The sequence below is a fragment of the Prunus mume genome, linkage group LG2, assembly GCF_029339155.1.
Source record: "Prunus mume cultivar Tortuosa linkage group LG2, ASM2933915v1, whole genome shotgun sequence".
Taxonomy (NCBI): Eukaryota; Viridiplantae; Streptophyta; class Magnoliopsida; order Rosales; family Rosaceae; genus Prunus; species Prunus mume.
The window spans coordinates 18,113,261-18,140,217 of record NC_142699.1 but is presented as its reverse complement, the minus strand read 5'-3'; the positions used below and the strand labels follow the sequence as shown (position 1 = coordinate 18,140,217).

The 26,957-nt window shown below is 37.6% G+C and overlaps 3 protein-coding genes and 1 pseudogene across 3 annotated transcripts; 3 read left to right on the top strand and 1 right to left on the bottom strand.

The window, feature by feature from the left end:
• Window positions 1-1,212: 1,212 nt before the first annotated feature.
• LOC103341646 (ethylene-responsive transcription factor ERF118-like) lies at window positions 1,213-2,783 on the top strand. Its single transcript, XM_089046063.1, has one exon. It carries the CDS (start codon window positions 1,356-1,358, stop codon window positions 2,373-2,375), a length of 1,020 nt encoding a protein of 339 aa, XP_088902189.1. The 5' UTR covers window positions 1,213-1,355; the 3' UTR covers window positions 2,376-2,783.
• Window positions 2,784-7,881: 5,098 nt separating this feature from the next.
• On the bottom strand, window positions 7,882-10,387 carry TKPR2 (NAD(P)-binding Rossmann-fold superfamily protein). Its single transcript, XM_008245000.3, has 6 exons — window positions 10,226-10,387; window positions 9,949-10,121; window positions 8,963-9,148; window positions 8,712-8,874; window positions 8,398-8,587; window positions 7,882-8,315 (listed from the first exon to the last, which is right to left on the bottom strand). Exons 1-6 carry the CDS (start codon window positions 10,329-10,331, stop codon window positions 8,174-8,176), a joined length of 960 nt encoding a protein of 319 aa, XP_008243222.2. The 5' UTR covers window positions 10,332-10,387; the 3' UTR covers window positions 7,882-8,173.
• A 4,109-nt stretch (window positions 10,388-14,496) lies between these two features.
• LOC148919765 (uncharacterized) lies at window positions 14,497-15,684 on the top strand (annotated as a pseudogene).
• A 4,525-nt stretch (window positions 15,685-20,209) lies between these two features.
• LOC103341477 (3-ketoacyl-CoA synthase 6) lies at window positions 20,210-22,307 on the top strand. Its single transcript, XM_008245002.3, has one exon. It carries the CDS (start codon window positions 20,445-20,447, stop codon window positions 21,933-21,935), a length of 1,491 nt encoding a protein of 496 aa, XP_008243224.1. The 5' UTR covers window positions 20,210-20,444; the 3' UTR covers window positions 21,936-22,307.
• Window positions 22,308-26,957: the final 4,650 nt, after the last annotated feature.

Below are 26,957 nucleotides of genomic sequence, written 5' to 3'. Positions count from 1 at the left end.
ATAAACGTACAGAGTCTCTGCGCGGAGTGTCTCTTCCAGCTAACCACTGCCCGATACGCCAACCAGAGCCGTACGATTGGAAAGTGTGGAACACAGCTGTCGAGTGGGACTGTGGCATATGATATGCATGAACCTGAGATTGGATGGTCATGCATCATGTATGGGCCAAGGCCAAGGCCCATGCCAGCTGATCACCTCCTTCCATATATTTAAATTTCCAAAAAAGAAATCAGTATTATAAAAAATTCATTTTAATATCATACTTTTGACCGCATAGGAAAGGAAGAGAAGCATGGCCTTGTAGGAGAGCAGATTGAGAGTGAGAGAGAGAGAGAGGGAGTGTGAGACAGGGCCAACACTGCATCTGTAAGGCAGGCAGAGAAAGAGACGTGAAGAATAGATTATTAAACAAGAAAGAAAGCAAAGAAACAAAGGTATCTGCAATATGGATTTATATATTTAATTTTCTATCTGGGATTTTGAATAAATAGGCTTTTTAAAATCCATGGAGATTTTTGCTTTGTTGAATCTCTGAAGGTCATTTTTTTATGTCTCCGTAGTCTGTACTGTGTGTACATCTGAGGCGGTCTCTACAACTGGACTGTAAAATCGATAATAACTATTTAACCACTCTCTGGCACGTTTTTGTGAGAGAAAATCGTGGCCATAGATTCCTAATCCTCTCACCTTTTGACCCAAGCTCTGAGCTTTTGGGTATTGCTGGAGTGCTATATCTTAGCTATCACTGCCTCTAACAATCTCCTTTTTGCTTTGGCTCTCTCCTCCAGAGTTAATACACAAACAACAGGAAGGGTTTTGGGTTTGCTCTGAGGAACAGAGAGTGAAAGGAGGCTGTGTAGAGAGATTTATGTCGGCTAGCTTTGCTTTGGCTGTGATTGGGGCTCTGTTGAAGCTCTGGATTTTGACTTCATCTTCTTTCTCTGCGTACCTTGCCATCTGCTTTATGCTTCTCTGCTGGTTCCGGCAGAGATTGAACCCGGTGATTTCATCTGTTTCGATGAGTTTGAGACCAAAAAGGTGTGTGGGTTTTTGCTAATTTCTTGAAAAACCTCGGCTAAACCCTTGTGGGTTTTTCATTTTTTGGTTGTTCTAAATCTTACCTCGCTGTTTCTGTTTTTCAATATGCAGGACTTGTACTGGATTACAATACTTTGGGGCTTTTCATATAAAACGATTTTCTTTCCTCTTCTTATTCCTGAGAGGGGATCTAACTTAATACCACCACCCTGATCTCAAATCTCAAGTTTAATTTTGTTTTCTTCACCTTTTTATTTTCTGGGTATTTTTGAGGGGTTTTGGAGAGACGGTAGTTTTCTTTTAGCCGGTTTCCGAATATGCCGGAGCCTCGGAAGCAACAGCTGAATCAGCGAAATGGTTTCAGAAAGTTTAAGGAAGACCGATTTCCTGCTGAAGACTCCAAGAAGGTGAGGAAAGTTCGTATTATCTGTTACGATCCTGATGCTACTGATGAATCATCTTCGAGCGAAGATGAAGGGAGGGGGAGAAGCTATGTTAAAAAACCAAAACGAATAGTTCATGAAATCAATCTTCATCCCATTTTCACCCCTTCAGCTAAGGTCGTCGTCGAGCCCGAGAGTTCATGTCAAGACAGCAACAATGGAGTCAAAACCCCAAAACCCAAGGTGGGGTTTTTCGCAAGAACTTCAAGGAGACAGTCATCTTCACCTTTCAGAGGTGTAAGGCAAAGGAAATGGGGAAAATGGGCCGCTGAGATTCGTGACCCTTTCAAAGGGCGTCGTACCTGGTTGGGTACTTTCAACACCCCAGAGGATGCTTCCAAGGCCTATGAGGCCAAGAGGCTTGAGCTCGAAGAACTGTGGGCCAGGGAAACAGCTGCTCCGGCCGCCAGCTCTGAGAAAAGCAACAACACCTCATCGTCTGCCGTTGTGTCTCATATGTCCTACGCCAACATCCAACAACCTGTTTCTTCCGAGGACTCTGACTCTGCCTTGTCTCGAAGGTCTCCTTCTTCGGTTCTTGATTTGGAGACTTCGGCTTCCAATAACATTGGAAATGTTGTTGATTTGGAGAAGGAGGTCGTCGATGATTCTCCTGATCTTGGAGAGCTGCAAATACCCGACTTGGGTTTTCTGGATGATCCTTTGGGCTCGCTTCCATTTGAGAATGAACTTAGCCTGGGACCGGAGCTTGACTCGCTTTGCTTGGAGGAGTTTGGCAAGTTCTTCAACGAGTTCAGCAGCATTGAGGATGTCCAGATTGGTGGGATTGATGGCTATGAGCCTACCAGTCTTCCTGACTTTTACTTCGAGGATCTTGGGAAGGATGATATCTCTTGTTGGTTGGATGAACCCCTCAACATAGCATGCCAATAAGTTTTGCAGCTAGGAGTATCTAAGTTTAGCCTCTTCTTATTATAATTATTAATATTATCAGTTATGATTTTGCAGCAAATAGGTGAAATCTCAGGAATTCTAACATGAGTTTTTGAGAATGAGTGGTTTTATGTGAGGGTTTAATTTATTCGTTGGTTATAGAGAAGATTTAGAGAGAAATGAGCGGCATTGTAGTGTGCTGGGTGCTGAGTGCGAGTCCTTGGGTTTTCTTGTGCTATTCGAGCCGTCCAAGGGTAGTCATATTTTTTTGTAGCAGAAAAGGGTTTACGTTTATCTGAAGCAGAGGAGTCTCTGCAAAATTGCAAATGTCCTCTATTTTCTCTCTTTCTTTTCTCCGTGATGTAGTAATGAACATGAGTTTTTACAATGAATATTTGCTTTACCTAATTCAGAGTTTTGTTTTAAATGATGTTCAATGTTTCAATTTGATTTGTATTATCTTATCTCTGCTGGTGTTGCCGTTCATTAATGTCTTCTGCAACTGCTTTTAATTCTTTGTTCATGTCTCCATGGCCCTTTGTGTGAATCCTGTCCGTTGAAGAAGCACAAGCCTCGTGCTCTCCTTTATTCTCAAGTCTTTTCAGTAGTAGTTATTGCCAAGAAAATTCTTTGATACCAATGGAGATGGGGACTTTTCTATTTTCCTTTGTTTATCTAACTGGTCCTCTGTTTCTATGGGATAAGATACCAAAGAGTGAAGCCCTTTGCTTCTCCCAAGCTTTTTGGTTCTATTCTTCTCAAAAACGTACTGAATGTTGTAGCAGAAGATGTGGGGCCTGGATTGGATTTCTTTTGCCAAACAAAGTATATCTTCAACTAGAGGCAGAGTAAAAAGATGATATCTTTCAATTCCTTTTGAGCTAGCTGTAATCCAATTGCACCCCTCAGCCACCTTTGGTCCAACTCATCAGTGGCTCCATTCACTAACCATGGGGTGTTTGGTGACACAGCTTCAATGCGTCTGTTTCTTGGTCATGTGCTCTTAAGTGAACATCCAGTAGCGTTACGGGCACTAGTCATTTTTGGTGTATGTAATTCATCACCCGCAATTCAAAGATATGTTATAAATTTTATCAAATTCCTGCAAATTTCATTCAAAATACCTCTTTACATCCCACATACTTATCCTGTCACAAAATTATATGGAAATTTGAGCGTGTCATTTGAATTTCAGATATCAAATTACAACGATAGCGATAAAAGGGAAAAATCTCAGTGATTCAAGAAGAATTTGTTGCTACATGCTACAGATGGTGCACCCATCAACTCAATGCCACTAGTGGGTAGAGCAAATTTTGTATGTTGTAATTTTCTTGTCCAATTTCCAATTTGTGTTATTGCCCAATGTTTAGGGTTGAATTAAACATGTCAAGTGGACTTTAGTTTTGACAAATAGGGTTAGAGAAGCAATTATTGGGACATTATACAGTGATATCTATGATGGATGCAGCCATAAAGTAATAGGGGGTGTGTGTGTGTGTTTGGCGTCAATCGCTTTCGTAACCTATGCGTTATGAGTCACCAAGCTTAAATTTTGTCACAAAGTCATTTAAGCTTAATTATATCAATTAAAGCTAATTAATAAGTCGGGGGGGCTGGTTGTTTTGCTGACTTTGTCATATCAGTTATTTACGAAAAAGGAGGAGACTCTTTTCCCGTTTCTTATGGCTAAAGATGCTTGATTAATTCTTGGTTTGTTGTGCCCCTAATGTTAACTGAAAGCCAAACAAATAATTGATCAGGTCTCGAGCTACTTCTAGCATCTTATTTCTAGAATTAAGGCTGTTTTGTTTGACGGGTGTTGGTTTAGCCATATTTTTCTCTACACGTTGTCGAAGACGTTTGAAGAAGAAGAAAAGAGGTTTTAGGTTAATGGGTTTAGGTTGTGGAAAAAACGAAACGCTCAAGGTAGGCTTGAAGCTTGAAGGCTTCAAACTAAAATTAAAGAGCACAAACTTTGCTTGCTCTTGCTCGCAACTGGTATGGAATGCGAATAAATGCGTTTTCCTTTTTATTTTAACATTAAAGAAGAAGAAAAACGTTCGTGGTGGCGATCATGCTATAGGAATGGTAACGTAATTAACAATTGTTAATAATGATGTTTGTGCCATTAATGAGATAGGGGCTGGCAGTGGCAGCTGAGAACGAGTGATTTTTCATTCTAATCACACTCGTATTAAAGACAAGTGAAAGTCTGACTGACTCTGGCCTTTTTGTTAGCAGAAAAACCCATGACCATTGACCAGCAGCAGTTACACAGCTGTATCCCAGGTCGCCAAGGTTTTTGAGTAATTATAGAGTGATATAGTATCACCACGTCAATTAATAATACTTTCATTCAAAATTTGACACATGTTCTTTTTAAATAGAAAAATAAAATAGATTTATACTTGGACTTTATCTTCCAACTTTGCCCTGAATAAAATTATTTAAATAGATTTAAAAAACAAGTTGAAAAACTGGGTACTCCTGTCGGCAATCTGCCTACCTAGCACTGCAGAGCCCCTTGGCTGCCATCCCCCTCAATAATACCAACATCAAAAAGTGGTTGAAAAAAATTAACATATCAACAACAACAACAAAAACATTTATTTGTTTGCCCGTGACATCAATTATTACCCTTCTTTCACTAGTAGGTTGTTGTCATAAGAGATGTTGTTGAAGATTTCTGGTTTAATGTTTAGGGACATTTCTGGTTTTATATATTTTATTTTTCTGTTTAAAAGGGACACGTGGCAGATTTTGAATAAGAGCATTACTGGATAACGCGGTGATATTATATTACTCTATAATTTTTCATGGTTTTGGTCACACTAATAATAACTTTTTGGAAAATACTTCTCTTCTTATCACGTAAGTAGGAGATTCTACATTTTGATAATAGCAGTGTGATATGCATATACATGCATGCATAAATTTCTCTTTTTGTATTTTGATGAATTACTTTGTACATATGTGAAATTGTGATTTGCAAGAAGGAGAGAGGAGGAGGGAAGCAGTTTCCTAACTGTTTTATGCATGTTGGGGTTGTGAATTCTGGCATTGTTGTAGATACCTAGAAAAATCATACATTCTATGAAAAGCCATTATTAAAACTTGCCAGTCAAAAGCTGAACAGAAAAATATATATAAACTTTGACCAACCAAAAGGGAAAACTGAATAATAAGAAAAGTAAAAAAAGGAAAAAGAAAACAAACAAAACACACACCAGGATTCTGCTTTGTAACTTAACCTTCTTGTGAGCTTATATAGATCGGGCACTTGAACTCAAGATTGGAGAAAGCAAGCAATTATGCTCATATATTTATCGAGGGTGGGGTAACGCTACATTTACTACATCGTAGCATACAAACAACACTTGGAACACACAAAAGCGTTGAGCAATTCATAGAAATCCCTTCTCTTGGAAACTTGCGACGCAGTCATCAAACATCTTTTCAAGCTTTTTAAACGGAGGAAACCCCAGTTGAGCTATTTTACTGGTATCCATGGTATGTGTGTTATTGTCTCCTTTCTGCTTGCTACACCTACAATATTCCATCACCATTGATCAGTTTATAATTAGATATGGATGTTGAATTTGAAGTTTGATAGACCTTTGTAGTTATTGATATTTGAATTGTAGCTAAATTAGTTATAGAAATTTGAAGTTTTATCAGATGTTGAGTTGTAGAATTGTTTGATATGTGCTAGAAAATGAAAAATAAAATAATAATAATAATAATAATGTAGCAATTTGTGAATTTTTTTGTTGCAATTGGGTTAATTATGTTGAAAAAATGGAAAAGGAAAGAAAATTGGGTTCAGTCTAAACCAAACAGTCCTAAATTGGTTTAGTTTGGTTCAATTTCCCCCATGATTTTTGTCAAAATTAAACCGCAGAAAATCGTTATATTGTAATTGGTTCGGTTATGATTTTGAGTAAAAACGATCCAATCCGGACCCCCTAAACTCATTCATCTATGAGGTAGGCTAATTAGTTTGTAATATTCTTCCATTTGCAAGTTACCATTAATTTCCCTTTTTGTTTTATAGACTCATAACCCTCGGTTTTGATGAAGGAATTGAAAATTGCATAGAATTTTTAAATGAAAGAATTTAAATCTCCATCATTTAAATTTTGGCAATTAATAATTTCAATGTTTCAATTCAAGTATGTCGAATTTTATAAATGACAAAAATTACATGAAAAAACGAATTAATGATGAATAGAAATTGCGAAATGATGCATCTTTTGGTGGAACTTAAACTCGAAAATCTCGATCCCCTCTTTTCACGATTTATTCCGTGCATCATTTTATAAGTTCCCAATTTCAACAATTGATTTTGGGGTAGAACCTTTATATTTGTCTCACGTTGAAAATTTAAGGGAATTCACCTGAGTTTATAAGCTCTTTCATTATTTTTCGTTATGATTTCTCATATTAAAGAGAAGTGAAACTCTAACTATAACTCTTTGATTCGAAGAAAAACTCATGACGAGCAGTAGCTCACACAGCTATATCCCAAATTGCCAAGGTTTTTTTTAGAGAGAAAAGATAATTGTGTTCATAAATTAGGTACAAAGACCATTAGCCACAAGTTAAGTGGGGAGAAATACAACCACAACTAAGTTTATAAATAAATTTAAAAAATTTGCAGAGAGGATCAGTTCTTAACAAAAACTAATGAGAAGCTCTGTGAAGCCACCCATCGAACATTTTGCAGGCATAATTAAGCTCAATCAACACAAACCATAAAGATGCATTAATCTAAACCTTGGCTAACTTGAATTCATTGTAAATATATTCAAATACTTGGTAAATCATATCAATTTCAAACATTTCCAAGCAAAAACCCATATACAAATTTCAAACAAATTCATAAATAAAGAGGGAATTTTCAAATCTCACCTGGAAACACCACTCAGAATTCAAAGAGAGGGAGAGAAACAGAGAAACCGAGTGAGAGAGAGCTAACAAAAAGAAGACGTGGAGACTTTGAAGTTTTGAATTTGAATTTGTTTATTGTTGCAAGGAGATGGTGAGCCTTGAATTTCTCTCTCCTCCTAGCCAAATGTAGCGAGCCAAAATTATGTTTTCCAAAATGGTGAGTGAGGTAGCGATGCGGGTGGAGTCGCATTTATCCTTCTTTTTCGACAAAATAGCTAGGAATGAGGGGATGACAACTCTATTGAAGATGCTCTAACAACTCTTTCGTGAAGAATTTTTCTTCCCCTTCAATGTGAAGGCTTTTTGTCACATAAATATATTAATTTTGCTCACTATGCATAATAAACTTTAATAAACTTCAATCTGTATTTTATTTTGGCACAATGGAAGAGGTTTAAGGACTCTTGACAATTGCATTTTGGGGTTGTGAATTCTGGCATTTTGGTAAATACCAAGAAAAATCATACAATCTGTGAAAAGCTTTTGTTAAAACTTCCCAGTCAAAAGCTGAAGAGAAAAATATAAAAGCTAAAAGTCACAAAGCATTGCAAACTTTGACCAACCAAACGGGAAAACTAAATAATAACGAAAGTAAAAAAGGAAAAGATAAACAAAACGAAACACACATCAGGAATCAGGAATCAGGATTCTGCTTTGTAACTTATTTACTCAGAAAGTGAGACCTATACTATAGATTGGGGACTTGAACTCAACGATGGAATAAAACTGAAAGCCAGCCATTATGCTCATCGTTATCGAGGGTTGAAATGAGGTAACACTAAACTAGATTACATATCATAGCATAAAAAGAAGACTTGGAACACACAAAAAAAGCATCGTGCAATTCATAGAAATCCTTTCTCTTGGAAACTTGTGATGCAGTCATCAAACATCTTTTCAAGCGTTTTGAAAGGAGGAAACCCCAGTTGAGCTATTTTACTGGTATCCATGCTGTGTGGGTTATTGTCTCCCTTCTGGCTGCTACACCTACAATATTCCATCATAATTAATGTTCCATATTAATTAAAAACAAAGACAAAAGGAGTTAATAGTGTTATTTTCTACTCACTTGCTTTCATATGAATAGGATGGATATTTGGCCCTCAGCATCTCAATGATCTGCGACCAGTGTGCCACAGAGCTTGAGCATATAAGCCTGCCTGATGCTTTGCTCTCCTCCATGGCTAAGATGTGTGCAGATACCACATCATCTATGTGCACAAACCCCACTGTTGTATTTGGATACTCACCTCTTGCACCTAACACAGAAATTACAATACTTAAGAACTTACACAACACCAATTGTATTCTAACTTAGATGTCGTTGTGGCTGGAAGAGGGCATTAACCCTGCATCTACTTGGTGGAAGATGCAAAGCCTAACCTTTTGTTACAGCCAGTATCATAAGCAGTGTGCTAGTTGGTTGTGGTGCTAGCAGAGGACCAACCACAAATGAGGGATTTACCACAACTAGATCCATTCCGCTCTCCTTGGCCACTCTCCATGCTTCTTTCTCAGCTGTTGTCTTTGCATAAGCATACCAAAGCTGTATATGCAAACAACGTCTATATCATATTATTAAGTATGTTCAGCTCTGAAAACTTAAGAAGATGGAAGGATTTATAATTGCTTACATTGTAGTTCTTGCAGTATTCAGGATCGCTCCAATGTGATTCATTGAGCGGAGAGACTTGTTCGGCATCGTAACGATATCTTATCGAAGAGCAAGAAGAGGTGAGCACAACCCGTTTCACTCGTGCTTTTGAGCAGGAAGTCAGCACATTCAGGGTGCCCTTTATACATGGATCAATCAGAGTTGCCTGCCATATAATTAACACAATAACCAATTTATTAAGCTTTGTTTTGTACCAGAGCCGGCTCTGGCCCAGGGCCCAAAATTGTAGGGGGCACAAAAATATGGTTTTTTAGCCTATATATTTACATTTATAAATAATAAAATAATAAAAAAACTCAAAACCGTTAGTGTCCTAGAAGGAAGTAGATGTAATCATTAATCATGGCAGCAAAAACCTCTTTGAGATTCTCTAGGAAACTAAATATAAATGATATAATATAATATTTCAAAAAACAAAAATTAATGAAACTAAACATATGGAAACAAAGAGTTCTTAACAAAAAAAAAACCAAACAAACGTTCTTATCTTAACCAAAAAAAAGACCTGGCAGTGGCAACAACACACATTGGAAGCTTTAGCAATTTGAAGGTCTTTTCTTTCTGTCATTTTTTTTATATAAATAGATGTATAATAGGATTTTTGTAAGAGACATCTTTGTTAACTTATTTTTCTTTTTATTTGATTCAGCAAAAAACTCAACAAAGATTCTTGTTCTTCACAATTGGAAATTTGAAGTTTCAAGTTAAAGAAAAAAATGCCCAAAATCCAAATTTTATTATTCTTTGTTCATTAGTTTTATTGTTATTGTTCGTGTTTTTATAAAAACTAAAAAATGTCATCTAATAAAATTAATTTGTTGAAAAAAAATTGTAATTGTAATTTTTAATTTGTCTAAAAGGGCACTCTCTAGAAATTTGCCCTGGCCTTAGAGGAGGAAAGTAGTAATAATGACTAGGGTTGGTTCAAATAGTAGCTAGCTTTGCCTGAACGTTGTCGTCATATGGAACAAGCACAGGTGATGCAGTGTGGAAAACCCCATCAACCCCTTGAATAGTCTCGTCAAAGCTTCCTTCCTCCATTAAATCAGCTCTGAACATCTTCAGCCTTTCCTTGGCTCCATTCAATTCCCACAGAAAGCCAACCTTCCCCACATCCTCTGTTATCAAAGGGGCAAAAAATTTAAAATAGTACCACTTGTAAAATATAGGTATGTATATAATGCAATTACATCGAGATGTAATCAGAATTGAGCATAAATACCTGGATCTCGCACCGTGGTCCGGACAAGATGACCCTTCTCAAGCAAAGCCTTGACTAAGTAGGCAGCTATGAAACCTGTTCCTCCAGTTACACAGTATTCTGGCATCTTTCTATCTCTCCGTTCTGTTCTGCTGGCGTATATATGTGCTGCTTACTTGTTAGAATTTGTTTATATATGAAGTGGTGATAAAGATGTTATCAACAAATAAAGACTAGTGATGGTCATGCGCAGTGCATTTTTCATTTGATTATTACTTCACACGCCACTGTTTATCTTATTTTAAGTAAAGCATCTTGGTAGATACTCATTCAATGTACGAGGTAGGGTAATTAGGTTTTAATACTCTTCACCTGCAAGTCAGCACTACTGGCGTGATTAAGATATAGCTTTTCCTTAAGCCCAAGAGGAGCGTTCTGGGTTGCTAAGAATTTGAACTGGCCCAAGTGGGTTAGTAATATGGGCTGAATCATGAAGGCTTATGCTCACACCACAATCCCAACAGTCTTCCGGGTTTGTCAAAATGAAAATAGTACGTACTCCAGTGAATCGTATCTTTCATACCCAAAGAAAAGAGTAGAGGACAGAGAAAAAAGAAAATTAAAACCAGTAATCTAATGAAGTTTCTTCTTTTCTTTTTTGGTTGAAATATAAATGGTTCTTGGTCCTAAATCTAATTGCTACGTTTAAAAAGTCGAAACACGCCAAACAAATCGGTTGTTCAGATGGCGGGTAAAGGGTACGGTGGTTGGGCGCTGGTTTGTTCGTCTCTCAAATCAACTCTATTTATTCATTGATGTAATGACAGGTGCCATTGTGCCAACGCATTATTTTTCACAACGCCAAACCGTAAAAATTTATCCCAAAGTTGTTGGATTGAGTTGTGATGACGTGATCGAGTGAAGAGATGAGATTGATCATCTGCATGCACACACGTCACGTTCTGAACGAGGGACCATGATCCATGATGGTCATGTGGCTCACAGTTTCACACATGCAACTTCAATCCATGTCATCGATCGATCACGCCATCTCTTTAAATACATTAGTACGACTGGACTGAAAATGCCACGTGAAATTGCCATGTTGACACACAAGTTGAAACGAAGTCTTGAGAAGGGAAATGTGAAAGCTATATGACGCTGGCTCGTGTTCCTTTCTTTTATAAGTAAGTATTTGTTGGCAAATCGATTGAAATTAATAACCTTTTGATGTGGAAAGAAATATACAAAACGTTGCTTTAGTTTCATGACACGGTTAACTGTCTTCAAATGTAGAAGCGTACGTCCGAGGGAACAAGGAGCTACCTCTAATAATTATTGTAATGCATCTTGTGCATGCTGTCTGAATAAATATTAACATGAATTGGTACTTTTTAGGCCCAATTTCTTCACCTGCCCTACATCAAACTTATCACCAAATGCTGTTTGCGTCTGAATGGGCTTTGCAACGTTTATAGTAACATACATACATTCGAAGATGGCAATATACAGATCAGGCAACAGTACATAAAGCAAAAAAACACTTTTTCCAGTTATTATGGATTTCCTTTTCTTTTGTTTTTGTGTGTTGAATTTGGATTTTGTGAATACGTATAGCTATCCAAAGCCTTAAATGGGTCATGGAAGCCTACAAAATGGACCGCACCGTCTTCTACAAATTCCAATCGTTAAAACACACAGTGTTAATTAAATTCAACTTTGTGACTATTATCTACCTAAGTTTCACTTAACGATTTACATCGTCTTCTTCTTCTGGAGTGTTCCTAATTTAAATGTGGTGATGTTTGCTCATTGGCAAGTAGTGTAAATCCTCTTTAACAATTTATCAAATATGATTCAAGATTTTAAATTTTGTGTCAACATGAAATTCTTCTCGTATACTCTTTTTAAGTCAAACATCTCTCTCTCTCTCTCTCTCTCTCTCTCTCTCTCTTAAACCGCTAAAAAGATGAACAAATCCTACGGCTCTTTTTTTTAATATAGCAAAATCTTTGCTCCAACTTTGGTCAACGTACGTGAACATTTATGCCCAAGCCCATAATCAAATACAATTTGTTAGAGAACTTAGGTGCCGTTTGATAACGTTTTTGGATAATGTGTTCTGAGAATATTTTTAGAGAATAAAAATGAGAAAACGAATTTACATTTTAAGGATTCGAAAATGTGTCTAGTAGTTTAATTGGAAAACATAATCAAGAAATAAAAATAATGAAAACTTGTCTGGTATTACAATTTGAGAATAATAATATGTGAGTTATTTTTCAAGTATATTTGCACTAATTTCTGTTTTAATTTTTTTAATTTTTTTTTTAAAGAATATTTTTTGAAGGCCCTAAAACTACTATCTCCTTTCTTTCTTCTTTTTTCTCTTTTTTCTCTTTTTTTTCTTCTTCTTCTCATTTTCTTACTGTTTCCCTTTTTTCTTCTTGCTTTCCTTTTCAGGCCGCACCTACTCCTCCTTTCTTCCATGGCATGAATCCCATCAACCCACCCATCTCTCTCTCTACTTTTATCTCATTTTCTCTCTTTCCCTCCCAACCTCTTTTGGTTTTATCTTATTCCTCTTTGAAGCAGCATATTTCATGCCTTTGAAGTTGCATATGTCCAGCTGAGTGATTGGATTTGAATGGTGGTGGTTCAATTTTGGGTCGAATGGTCGTTAGTGGTTGAATGGGTTCGACTGGATGCCGGTTCAATTGGGTTTAATTGGTATGTGGTTGTGGTGGTTCATCGGGATATGTTATGGTTGTGGTGGGTCCAATCACTGTTGGTCTAAGTGTGGTTCTTTAAAAGGCAGAAGACAGCGAAAATGAAGACATCAATTTGATGTTTTCAAAATTATAACTACACTTTGAATTTGATTTCTGAAATTGTTTTCTGTGTTTTCAAATCTTCACCACCGAACATGAATTCAAGTTGTTTTCACGAAATGAAAACAGAAAACAGCCTTTGGAAACAATACCGAACGTGCCCTATTTTTCCTAGTGAGTTTTCTCTAATGTTGGATGTATTCGTCAACAATAACTAATTTATTTGATAAACAAAACAATAAGTAATTTTATTTTGGTACGTACCGAAATTATTTCTTCGTGGAACTTATTTCCCCAATGGTTAGAGTTGTTAAGAGTTGTTAAGAGGTTAGACTGGTGGTTAGCTTAGCTGTCAGTTATTAGCACAATTACTCATTAAGCAAAGAGACTGAGTATATATATATTGAGGATCACTCAAATAAGCTTATTTGAGAGACATCATTTGTATGCCACACTCAGGATTATATTTCACTAATCCAAACCGTCTATTTTGTATGTACTCATTCAAAAATCATCTTTATAAAAAATTACTTGAATCCGATATTATTTGACCACTCATTTGAGTTATTGAAATTTTAGTACTTTCTTGAAATATCGTGTTCATTGATTTTGTAAGACACAATTGGATGTCGAAACGGTTTTCGATTTGTCTAATTTTTTTTGTAAGGATGATCTATGAATGAAGACCTAAAAAATAGATGGTTTGGTTCGTTAGGAAAAAAAATTTAGAGTACTCTAAAGGACGTCCTTCAAATAAAATTATTCGATGGATCCTTCAATAAAAGGGGACTATACCCTATATATATATATATGTACATGTACATTGTATTGTTAAACAATCAATCAAAAATATATACTGAAATGTCATTAAGCTTATCATATATTCTTTAGAAACTTCTAGCAAACTATCTTCTTTCTCTGTCTTCATTACCATGGTTAGCATGGTATCAGAGCTCTTCGTGGTTATGAGGATTTGATTTCTCACTTCCACTACTCTATTTTTCCCTATGATATCTACAATTTCTGCAAATTCTTTGATTTCTGCAGTTTCTTCGATTATGCAATTTCTTCACTTTCGTTGATTCTGCAATCGATTTCTTCGATTTCTTTGTTTATGTAATTTCTTAGATTTCTTTGATTCCTCTTTCTCTCTCTCACGATTTCTTTGACCGTATTCTTGGTTTTATTACGATCCGGTTGAAAGACAATAACTTCTTGAAGTGGCATTATCAACTCGAGTCTGTTATGGAAGGCTACGATCTCTTTGGCCATTTTGATGGCTCGAGCATTGCACCGCCGAAATTTGCAATCTTGGATGAGGAAGGTGTTACCTCTAAGATCACCACAGCCTACATGGACTGGGTGAAGATCGACAAAGCACTTCTCAACTGCTTGATCATCACGCTATCAAATGATGCGATTGAATATGTCATCGGTTGCAAGACGGCACATGATGCACGGATGAATTTGACGGATCTATATGCCACAGTCTCTCGTGCTCCTATAAATCATCTCAAAATTGAGCTTCAGACTGCTCAAAATTGCTCCTATAAAGGCTCTGATTCAATTGAAAAGTTATTGCTTCGCCTCAAACACATTCGCAATCACCTCACTATCACTCATGTTTCGGTGTCCGACGATGATATGATGATTGCAGCTTTGAATGGACTTCCTTCTGAGTATGATATAATTAAGATAATCCTAGTTGCTCTTGACACTTCGCTTTCCTTCAAAGATTTTTGCAATCAATTGCTTGCGGCTGAACAAGCTGCTGAGGCATGCATGCTTTCTTCTCATGCACCTATGGTTGGTATGCTGAGTCAATCCTCTCCCTCTATTTCTTCCCATGCCTTCTCTGGTTCTGGTCATGGTGATGGTATTCTTTTAACTCCTTAAATGCTTCATACTGGATATATGAGTTCGCAACCCCTTGTTCGATTTTCTTCTCATGCTTTTAGTGGTCGAGGCAAATTCTCTAGTTCTAGACATTTTGGTCATGGTTTTCAAGGCAAGTTTGAAGGTCCTTCTACGTCTAGTGGTGGTGTTGTTCTTGAGTGTCAAATATGCTGCAAGTGAGGTTACACCGCAATCAATTGCTATTTAATTTCAATACCTCTTCTCATGGGTCCTCTTCCACAATTGAATGTCAGATTTGTAGCAAAAAATATGATGAGGGTCTAGATTATTTCCATCTCTCCAACTATATTTATCAAGGTTCTCTACCACCATCTTCCCTCACTGCCATGACGACTCAAACTTTTTTCTCTCCTGATGCAGTATGGATTTTAGACAATGGGGCAAGTCATCACATGGTGCCTCATATGACAATAATGGATTCTGCTTCACCTTGCACCTCTTTAGATCAAGTGAGAGTGGAAAATGGGGAAGGTTTGCGCATTGATCATATTGACACATCTCATATTCCCACAACAACTTCTTCCTCTCTTTCTTTATGTACAATTTTTTGTGTTCCTCAACTCATGGCTAATCTTTTGTATGTGTATCACTTGTGTCGTGATAATAATTACCGTATGATTTTTTATTAATTTAGATTTTATATACAGGACAAAGTCACCAATAGGGTTCTCTTCCAAGGCAAGAGTGATAATGGCTTGTATCCTATTCCATGTTCTTCCTTTCTTCAACTAGTGTAGCTAATAAGTAGCCAAGTATGGCTTTTCTTGGACAACAAATTCACTCCTCATTGTGGCATAGGCTATTAGGTCATCCAACTAATAAGTTGTTCAACTCATGTGTTCTTACTGTTTGAATGGTAAAATGCATTATTTACCTTTTCCTAGGAGACATGATAAGGTAATTCTTCCTTTCTATAGGATTTATAGTGATGTATCTGCCCATTATAAATTAGTTGAGGGTTATCGATATGTTGTAAGCTTTATTGATGAATATACGCTTTCTGTCGTTACATACTCTTTGTGTCAAATCAGAGATGTTCTTTATATTTCTCAAGTTCTTTGCTTTTATTATCAATCACTTTCATGCCTCAGTGAAGTATTTCAAAGTGATGGATGAGGAGAATATACGAGTCATAAGTTTGGGGAATTTTTATTTACTCATGGCATTGTTCATCAAATCTCATGCCCTTATACACCTTAACAAAATGGATTTGCTGATAGAAAAAATAGGCATTTTGTAGAGACTTCCATAAAACTCTTAGCTGAAGCTTCTATGCCTGAAAAATTATGGTTTCATGCAATGACACATTCAGCTTGCCTCATTAATTAGATGCCTAGTAAGGTTCTAGCCAATCAATCTCCCTATTTCAGCTTATGCAAAAACTACCTGATATTAGATATTTGCGTGTGTTTGGGAATGTTGTTTATTCGTGCTTGAGAGAGACAAATTCTAATAAATTGCAATCTCGTACTGCTACATGTGTGTTCATGGGATACATTATGGGATACAAGGGTGTTTTATGCTATAATTGTACTACTCACAAGTTTGTCATCTCTAGACATGTAATCCATGATAAGACTGTTTATCCTTACACTTCAATATTATATCCTATGAGTTTCCATCTTTTTCCATTAATTTGCCTTCAACACTTGTCATTTCTGATGAGAATCTTGCTTCACATGTCAATCATCCCTCCACCACTACCTCTCATGGTGAATTATCTCCTGAATCACTATCAAATCTCATTTCTGCAGATTCTTCTTCTTCTTTTTTTTAGTCTCTTGAGGGCTCTTTTCCAATTTTATCATGTCACATCCCGGGATCGGCTCCGACGTAGCATAATATTATCCGCTTTGGGGCCCCCTCTCTGCCTCACGGTTTTGTTTCTAGGAGCTCACGAGCAACTTCCCAGTGGGTCACCCATTCTGGGATTACCCTAGCCCCAAATTGCTTAGCTTCAGGGTTCCCATGACTCCGAAGACAGTGAGCTCCCAAAAGGCTTCGTGCTAGATGGAGGCGAACATGTACATATAAGGCACATCACCCTCTCTCCGTTGGTCGATGTGGGATGATACAATCCACCACCCTTAAGGGCCCGAGGTCTTCGTCGGCACACTCGCACCACAAGGCAGAGTGGCTTTGATACCAATTGTCACATCCCGGGATCGACTCCATCGTAGCATGATATTGTCCGTTTTGGGCCCCCTTCTCTGCCATCACGGTTTTGTTTCTAGGAGCTCACGAGCAACTTCCCAGTGGGTCACCCATCCTAGGATTGCTCTAGCCCTAACTCGCTTAACTTCGGAGTTTCCATGACTCCAAAGACAGTGAGCTCCCAAAAGGTCTCGTGCTAGATGGAGGCGGGCATGTACATATATGACACATCACCCCCTCTCCGTTGGTCGATGTGGGATGTTACATATCAGATCAGCAAATGCAAGTTGTCATTTCTCCTATTGATCATGCTAGTTATGGTTCTTATTCTAGTCTTTCTTCATCTCGGAACATACATCCAATGACTACCATGTCCAAATCTGGTATGTCTCAAAATAAGTCATTTGAGGATTATCAATGTCACATTCCGGGATCGGCTCCGCCATAACACGATATTATCCGCTTTAGGCCCCCTCTCTGCCCTCACGGTTTTGTTTATGGGAGCTCACGAGCAAATGTTTTACTTCTATACATGATTCTACTACTCTCGATGTGCCTCTACATTTCGTGCGGCTTTTTTCTCTCCTGCTTGGATTACGGCTATAGAGGAAGAGATTTATGCCTTAACCACGTAGGGTACATGGTGTTTGGTACCTCGACATGTTAATACAAATATTGTTGGATCAAAATGAATTTACAAGATCAAGCGAAATTCGGATGGGACAATTTCTCGCTATAAAGCTCGGCTGGTGGCACATGGGTTTAGTCAAGAGGTCGGCTTTGACTATGAGGAAACCTTCAATCCAATGGTACGTCATGCCACAGTTCGTCTTATTATGAGTTTGGCATTTATTAATGGCTGGTCTTTGAGGCAGCTTGACGTTAAAATACCTTTCTCTATGGCGAGCTTGACGATGAGGTTTACATGAGACAACCACATGGATTTGAAGATTTTTCTCATCCTGAATATGTGTGTAAATTGCAAAAGTATTTATATGGTTTAAAACAGGCTCCAAGGGCCTAGAATGCCAAGTTTACTGGCCACTTACCCTCTCTTGGTTTCAAATGTCACATAGTGACCCAAGTCTGCTTATGAAGATCTCATATTCAACTATAGTTGTATTGTTGCTCTATGTCGACGATATTATTCTCACAGGTTCAAACTCTCAAGTTATTCAATAGGTTATTATAAATCTTGGCTCAGTGTTTGATCTCAAGGACTTGGGTCAACTTACCTTTTTTCTTAGCTTACAAATTTCTTAAAAGTCTAATGGTGATATCTTTATCAGTCAATAGAAGTATGCTAAAGACCTTTTAGTCAAGGCTAGAATGGAATCATGTAAGTCCTGCCTAACTCCATCTAAACCTCACACATAGGTTCTTCCCACAGATGGTGAACCTTTAAAAAAAAACATCAATATACCGTAGTATAGTGGGTGCTCTTCAATACCTAACTTTTACAAGACCAAACATCGCATAATTCGTTAATACTATCTGCCAATTTATGAACAGTCCCACAGAGGTTCATTTCATTTGGTTAAACAGATTTTGCGCTATATTGGTGCAATACATTCCTACTGACTTCTTAGTGCAATACATTCCTACTAATGATCAAGTTGTAGATGTCCTTACTAAGGGGCTTCATAGTCCAATATTTGTTAAACGTTGTACCAATCTTAGATTAGGTAGCCTAACTGAGATTGAGTAGGGGTGTTTACCCAATGGTTAGAGTTGTTAGAGTTGTTAGGAGGTTAGACTGGTGTTTAGCTTAGCTATCAGTTGTTAGGATAATTACTTATTCATTAAGCAAAGAGACTGAGTGTGTATATATATATATATATGTATATAAGTCCTGATCTCTTGGACTACAGAATCAGAAATATATACTAAAGCGTCATTTAGCTTCTCCTCTATTCTTTAGAAACTTCTAGTAAATTCTCTTCTTTCTCTGTCTTCATTACCATGGTTAGCAGAATTGAGAGGAGTACAAAATTCTGAATAATAAAGAAGAAATCATTAATTGGAATATGTAATATGAAATATGAATTGCCTCCATCAACCACAACCCACATGCTACACGGTTGCCATCATCATCACTGCATAAAATTTTCCTAGAGTATATCAACGTTATATGTGGTTACGATCATTTTGTCTCGTCACCATCAATGGTTCACTATCAGCATTGTAAATATAAGCTATTTATATTTTTCATGAATACATATACACAAGTCAAGAAAGTTTAACTTAACACAAATTACTATAACCGCATGTTTTTGTTATTGTTGTATAAGCCCTTGAAATGAATACATTATTTTATTGGACCCCACGGTGCATGGATTCCAATTTTATACATGTCGCCCAAAACTTCACCTCCTGGCGTTCTCATCTCTTCATTTGTTCATTACATTTGGTATTTTGTATTGACAGAGTCAATTGCGCAAGCGACTTGAAGTTCTTATATTTATAAAAGGAAACAACAACTAACAACCACGCCAATTGGGAAATGGAAATTAATTCCGATGCCCGACTTATTTTGACTTTATTTTCTTTCTTTTTTTATAAGTGGTGATTTAGTCAGAGTCCCAAGTCAAAATAGATGGAACATCATCCTCATACAGTTGAGGAGGATATGCATCAAATTTATTTATCTGTGAAAGTACGTACATGATTACTTGACTGATGATCCAAAATTATAAAATATTTGACGTGGCAAATCATTTCTTTAGTTTCAAACCGTAGCTAGTCTCCGACCAAAAAAATGAAAAATCGTAGCTAGTCTAGTTACAACAAGTAACGCACGGATTAATTATTTGAAATATTTTTACTTATTATTTTAATTCAAGTTGTCCTTTTATTATATTTCTCAACACTTGACACGTATTCATGAGTCTAACAATAGTTAAATTTTTTTTATATATTTAGAGTGCAAACTTAATAATTTAATGTTTGAGAAAATATAGGAGGATGCTGATAATTGGGGTGGCAAAACAAGAAATATATGATGCAGAAAGGGGAAGTAGGGCATGGGTTTAGTTACATGTGGAAAACCAAATTTATGAGAAATATTAATACCAAAGTTAAGTGAGCGTTGAGTGACGTGAAGTCCTCCATTTAATCCTCTCATCTGCCTTCTTCATTGCCTCGGTCCCGTTGCCTTTAAATCCCCACCCCCCTTTCACACATAATATCTCACCTCCCCCTCCTCACCACTACCACCACTACGCTAGCTCTTTAGCTCTATCTCTCTCTCTCTCTCTCTCTCTCTCTCTCTCTCTCTCTCAGCCCATTGCAGCATTAGCTTCAACGCCTAATAGACAATATCAAACAAACAACACAAAATGCCTCCAATTTTGCCGGACTTCTCCAACTCCGTCAAACTCAAGTATGTAAAACTCGGCTACCAGTACCTTGTCAACCACATTCTCACCCTCACTCTCATCCCCATCATGGCCGGTATTTTCTTGGAGGTGCTTCGTCTCGGCCCCGACGAGATTCTCAAGCTCTGGACCTCCCTCCACTTCGACCTAGTCCAAATCCTCTGCTCCTCCTTCCTTATCATCTTCATCGCCACCGTCTACTTCATGTCCAAGCCCCGCACCGTCTTCCTCGTCGACTACGCCTGCTTCAAGCCCCCCGTCACCTGCCGCGTTCCCTTCTCCACCTTCATGGAGCACTCCCGCCTCATCCTCAGCAACAACCCCAAATCCGTCGAGTTCCAGATGCGGATTCTCGAGCGCTCCGGCCTCGGCGAGGAGACTTGCCTCCCTCCCGCCATTCACTACATCCCTCCCAACCCCACCATGGACGCCGCCAGGGGCGAGGCCGAGCTTGTCATCTTTTCCGCCATGGACGCTCTCTTCGAAAAGACGGGCCTCAAGCCCAAAGACATCGATATTTTGATCGTCAACTGCAGCCTCTTCTCCCCCACCCCCTCCCTGTCCGCCATGGTCATCAACAAGTACAAGCTCAGGAGCAACATCAGGAGCTTCAACCTCTCCGGCATGGGATGCAGCGCCGGCGTTATCTCAATCGATTTGGCGCGTGACCTTCTCCAAGTGCATCCCAATTCGAACGCGGTGGTGGTTAGCACCGAGATCATAACCCCTAATTATTACCAAGGCAACGAGCGGGCTATGCTTCTGCCCAACTGTCTCTTCCGGATGGGTGGGGCCGCCTTGCTTTTATCGAACCGAAGATCCGAGCGCCGACGCGCCAAATACCGATTGGTCCACGTGGTCCGGACCCACAAGGGATCCGACGATAAGGCGTATCGGTGCGTGTTCGAGGAAGAGGACAAGGAGGGCAAAGTGGGGATTTCGCTCTCGAAAGATCTGATGGCGATCGCAGGAGAGGCGTTGAAATCGAACATCACGACGATGGGGCCGCTGGTGCTTCCGGCGTCGGAGCAGTTGCTCTTCCTTCTGACGCTGATCGGCAGGAAAATCGTGAACCCGAAATGGAAGCCGTACATTCCGGATTTCAAGCAGGCGTTCGAGCACTTCTGCATCCACGCTGGAGGGAGGGCGGTGATCGACGAGCTGCAGAAGAACCTGCAGCTGTCGGCGGAGCACTGCGAGGCGTCGAGGATGACGCTGCATAGGTTCGGCAATACGTCGTCGTCTTCGCTGTGGTACGAGTTGGGGTACATTGAGGCGAAGGGGAGGATGAGGAAAGGTGATAGGGTTTGGCAGATAGCGTTCGGGAGTGGGTTTAAGTGCAACAGTGCGGTTTGGAAGTGTAATCGGAGCATCGAAAAGCCGTCTGAGGGGCCTTGGGCTGATTGCATCGATAGGTATCCAGTTCATATTCCTGAAGTTGTGAAGCTCTAAGAAAATCATCAAAACCCACAAACATCAAAATTAAACCACAAAGAAAGCTTGCATGAAGGCATGCCCTGATTGGTGATTGGTGGTGGGTTTTCTTCTTTGATTCAGTTCAGTATCCATATCCATCACTTTTGTTTCGTTTTCATTATTATTTGTTTTTCAACTTTCTTGTCGTCCCTATGAATTTGCATAGAAGCTAAAATATGCTTTGGATGTATTGTGCATTCCATATGTAAGGAAAACACAGTCGAACTTATTATTGTTGGAGCTTAAAATCAGAAAAGAGAAGAAGAAAGAAAACCAGTAGCTTAGCCTTGTCTTAGGTAACTTAATTATACTGGTGTTGAAATAAATGAACATAGTTGTTGTGTTTCATTGATTATTCGCAAAAAGAAAGAAGAAGAAGAACATATATGTGCTGAATGCTGATATGCAATATTGCAAGGCTCCTCCCAATATGATATTTTGTTTCTTTAAATATTAGATGAATCCTTTCCTTTGTGTCTTTGTGTCTTTGTGTTTTTGTGTTTTTGTGTTTTTGTGTCTTTGTGTCTTTGTGTCTCTGTGTTGTGTAAGTGCAGCAACAGCAGGATGCCTTGCTTTTTAACTTTTGATGGCGTTTCAAAATTCGATTTTGGTTTTTCCAGTTGTTGTGACTCGTGAGGTTGTGCCTACTTTGTTTGGTATTTTGTTAATTGAATGAAGGGGTATCCTATCGTATCGGTGGCATGATATATACGTGAGTCATTTAAAAGCGAAACCGAATTTAGGGTTGGATGCCAAATTATAAACTGTCTTGTCTTCCAATGAGAATATCAATTGCGATCGATAACCACCTCTGATGTTGATAATTGATGCAAGCCGCCACTGTAGAAGCTCCCGTTTGACTGGAACTACAATTAATTTTGTCTAATCAAATCATCTATCTTCCTCTCCAAGGGAAAACATGGGCGGCCCAATCCCCTCTCTCTCTCTCTCTCTCTCTCTCTCTCTCTCTCTCTCTAAATGAATGCCTTGAGAAGATGATGGAAGAGAGAAAAAAAAAACTTTACGAATTGAAGGTTTTCCTCGTTAAGTAAAAAAGAATAAAATCAATATTGTCATCGTCTACAAGAGCTACGTACCACAACTCATTACAATGAAGATCGTATAGAGGTGGCTGGTATATATATATATATATATATATATATATATATATATAGGTTTCGTGTTAAATTATAAATCTTGCATATGTAGGTACATTTTAATCATATATATAGTTCCAATTACATCTAACATCATGTTGATCGCTCTTACACAAAATAAGATCAAAATATATGATCATATATATGAATAAGTAGTATAATAGAAAAAACAAAAAACTCAGAAAGAAAACAAGTGAAGAACCCTAGGGGTGGCGGCTACCCCCTACCCTTCTGATCCTCCCTCCTTGCCCATGCTATCCTCTTGCTCTTGCTTTTTTTGTTTTTGTTTTTGTTTTTTGTTTTTCGCAGACTTGGTTCTAGCTAGCTATGATCCCGTCGATTTCCATAGAGAAGTGTGTGGTAGAGGGTGGAGGAGAGTTAGAACGAGAAGCTTCAGATCTAGGGGTTTATTCCCCATTGGATTTTCAGTATTCTCTCGTGCCTTGGCAGATCATGATGCGCTCTTCTCTCCTCTTGGCAGATTTGGTTGTTTTTGTTATGGTTCTAGATGGCTTTGGTTGTGCATCATTTGTATAGCAAAGTGTTGTTTCTTAGATTTGGTGTAGTCTATTATTAAAGTCCATAAACTCTATGAGTTGTCTGGTTTTCTCTTGTAATTCCCATAAATTTTGTTGAATTTTCTAGGTAGTCTAGTTTCTCTAGGAGAGTTATGCCAGTTAGCGGCTAGATTTTGTCATTGATGTAACTAACTTGATCTAGGACAAGGTTTAGACGGTATATAGGGGTTTTTAGACAAGTTCTTTGTGATCTATTCTCTTCAGATTGTTTTAGCTCTAGAGCTGACTCTAGTCACCAAGAAAGCTTTACCCATATTCCTTGTATTGCTAATCAAGATGACTCTCTATGTACCTTTCAATTGATCTAATAAAATACTATCGTTTGTTTGGTAAAAAATAAATAAATAAATATGGAGTACTATCATCACATTATTTATAATGGGAGCTTGTTAATTGACACAACAACTACTTATTTGTGATATGCAGCCCACCAGTTCTACATTTACCATATATGCTATAGCAAATGCGAATCTACTTATGCATGTTCTTATATTTGAATGGGGTTCATCTATATGAGAGATGGATGCAATAGAAATATTTTGTTCAACACGTAGTCTTAATTGAGGCCTTCTCCAATGGTCCTAATCCCATATTTTCTCTCATCCAAAAGTAACTATTTGGGTTTTGTCTGGACTCAAACCTTTTTTTCACCCAACTTTTCATACTCAAATTTTAAATCCGCAACTTTATTAAATTGTTTAAGAATAGTTTAAGTTTAATTTTTAAAATGGATAACTTTTCTTCATTTAATCTTTTTAAATAACTTCATAATTTAATTTTTTGAACAATTTAACCTAAAAAAATTGAAACTCCACAAATATGATTTTTGGTAGATTATCTGAGAAATGAGTGGGTATTTATAAAGTTTGGAGTGAGTTTTGGGGTTAAATATGATTTAGATGAATTTAAAATATTATTTTGACCGTTTGATTTAAATTTCAATTGTTTGATAAATTTAATCTAGATCGTTGATTTGGGTTACTATTGGAATATAAAATAAAGATATGTTTGAAATGTTGCCGTTAGATTCCAATGGCAACGTCACTAGCGCTTGCCATGTGGCGAGACAAAATATGCATGACTAGTAGTGTGGGCCCCAATCGCCCCTCCTTACACATGGACTGCGTTAGTCTTGAGTGGGCTCCACAAAAAAGTTTTCCAGTTCAGACAATAGCTGGATTGGTATTTGGCTCCAAGTTTGGATTTTCCTGAATTTTAACTCCTTATTTTTCTTGGATTGGGAGAAAAATTGGGTTAAAATTTGGGATATTTTGAATTTGGCCTCATGAATTGGAGATGACCTTACGAAATTGTCCTTCCTTGAAGACAATTGTTCCTACCATTTTGTTCAATCAATGTATACAAAGATGCCAAAGTAACAAGGTTTTGTGGACCACCAAATAAAAAGGGATATAGCTCTCGTTAATTAATTTTGTTGCGGTGGTGTCCAAAATGCAGATAAAGAGGAGGTCCTGTAGTTAAGGCTATGCAATTGAAACATTTCATCAAACCTACTACGTACTAATATATTGTATGTACTGGTGAACGAATTCATGATTACATTACAGGTGAGAGAGAGAGAGAGAGAGAGAGAGAGAGAGAGAAAGAGAGAGCGATAGAGAAAATAAACATGAATCTGATATTATATACTGTTTACTTTTTACAGGGGATATTTATTGTTTCACCCACACAGCACCAAATGAGCGAAGAAACCACGCTGACAGACGGACAGGCTTTCAAGTACAACTATAGTTTACAATTTTCCGCGAGAAGAGAAGTCTCAGAAAACTTTGTCAGAACATAAATAAGTACATAATTAAATAATATAAAGGGAAGAGAAGAGGCAGGGCATGTTGCTTCCCGCCGCATCCATCATAGCAAGCACGATATAAAGACGGGCATGGCAATGGCATGTATGTGGAATCCGATCCAGCTGAGCTGCACTGTTGCCCACCTTACTGGGCCGGTGGCGTAAATAACTATGTTCATTAATAATTCCTTTCCTAGGTCAAATGCTTGCTTGCCCTTTGAATATTCAGACATGGCACCCAAAATCCAATATTGTTGGGCCTATCCTATTCGCCCTACCAATATATATCAAGGCCCCTGCCACACTCAAAAGTCAAATTCATATCACGTTTTGTTAGTTATTTTTTATTTTGGAAAGATGTGCTTGCTAATTACGTTATATTCAAATCACAATCTTCGAATTAAATTGTGTTGAGCTCTCTACATATATATATATATATATTATAGTGAAATTAAGAAATATTTCTAGACAACAAATAATGTCTAATCCAATATAAAATAACTTGACTTGTACTTTAGTAGTTTCATATTCGAACCTCCATAATATCGTGGTGGTGTGTATGTAATAAACCATCTTCCATGCATTTATAGACATACAAATTATAATTATAAATGTAAATTGTTTAGTCTTGGTTAGGTTGGTGAAGTAGAGCACATCATGGCCAGTCCATCACCTTCACCAACCACCTATTTCCCTCTCATACATGTTTCTTTCCTTTTGCCCTACTTCTTCCCTCCTACATTGAAGATAACATTTCTTTTTATACCTCACAATTTCAATTTTGATTCAAAATGTTCCTCAATTTGTTAAACCCTAACATCACAATATACCCCAATTAGTTGAGTTAGAGAAAGAAGATTGAAGGTGCTTCTTAACAAGATAAAAATAAAAATTGTACTTTACAAAAAATAATAGAATGTTCACAAATTATAAGATTTGACAAACACAATGACTAATTTGACTAAATTCTTTTTTTAGTGATGAAATTGAATTTTCGCTTAAAACTTCGTAAATAATTGTAGGTACTAGGCCTGCACAATTGATCGGGTTGGTCCAAATGGAGTTTGATCAGGAATAAATTTTTTGGGTTGATGCATGCACACATCAAACGAATCACATTTCACGACCACCCGACAAATTTGACACCGAAAACGTAATGGGAAATGAGAACACCCTTGACCGAAAAAAAAGAAGAAATGAGAACACCCAATAAAAACAGGGGAGACTTTGAAAAAACACAAAGGAGAGAGAAATTTTGTAAAAGAAGCCAAAATGAACAAAATTCTTATTTATTTTTGGATTTTCTAAGAATTTATATTTTATTTGATTTGAAAGTTAAAAGGTTTTCTGTCTTTTTTTAAAAAAATTTAATTTTTTTAAAAATGAAATTTTTTTTTTTGGCTAAAACCTAAATTTACTTAAAAACAGAAGCAAAAGCGTCAGTCAAGCTCAA

Bases quoted from the DNA above. Each gene is read 5' to 3' on its own strand.
- LOC103341646 (XM_089046063.1), top strand. From the start codon at position 1,356: ATGCCGGAGCCTCGGAAGCAACAGCTGAATCAGCGAAATGGTTTCAGA.
- LOC103341477 (XM_008245002.3), top strand. From the start codon at position 20,445: ATGCCTCCAATTTTGCCGGACTTCTCCAACTCCGTCAAACTCAAGTAT.
- TKPR2 (XM_008245000.3), bottom strand. From the start codon at position 10,331: ATGCCAGAATACTGTGTAACTGGAGGAACAGGTTTCATAGCTGCCTAC. The intron at 8,875-8,962 runs GTAAGCAATTAT...TTGCATATACAG, and splicing joins AATACTGCAAGAACTACAAT to CTTTGGTATGCTTATGCAAA. The intron at 8,316-8,397 runs GTGAGTAGAAAA...GGAATATTGTAG, and splicing joins TCCTATTCATATGAAAGCAA to GTGTAGCAGCCAGAAGGGAG.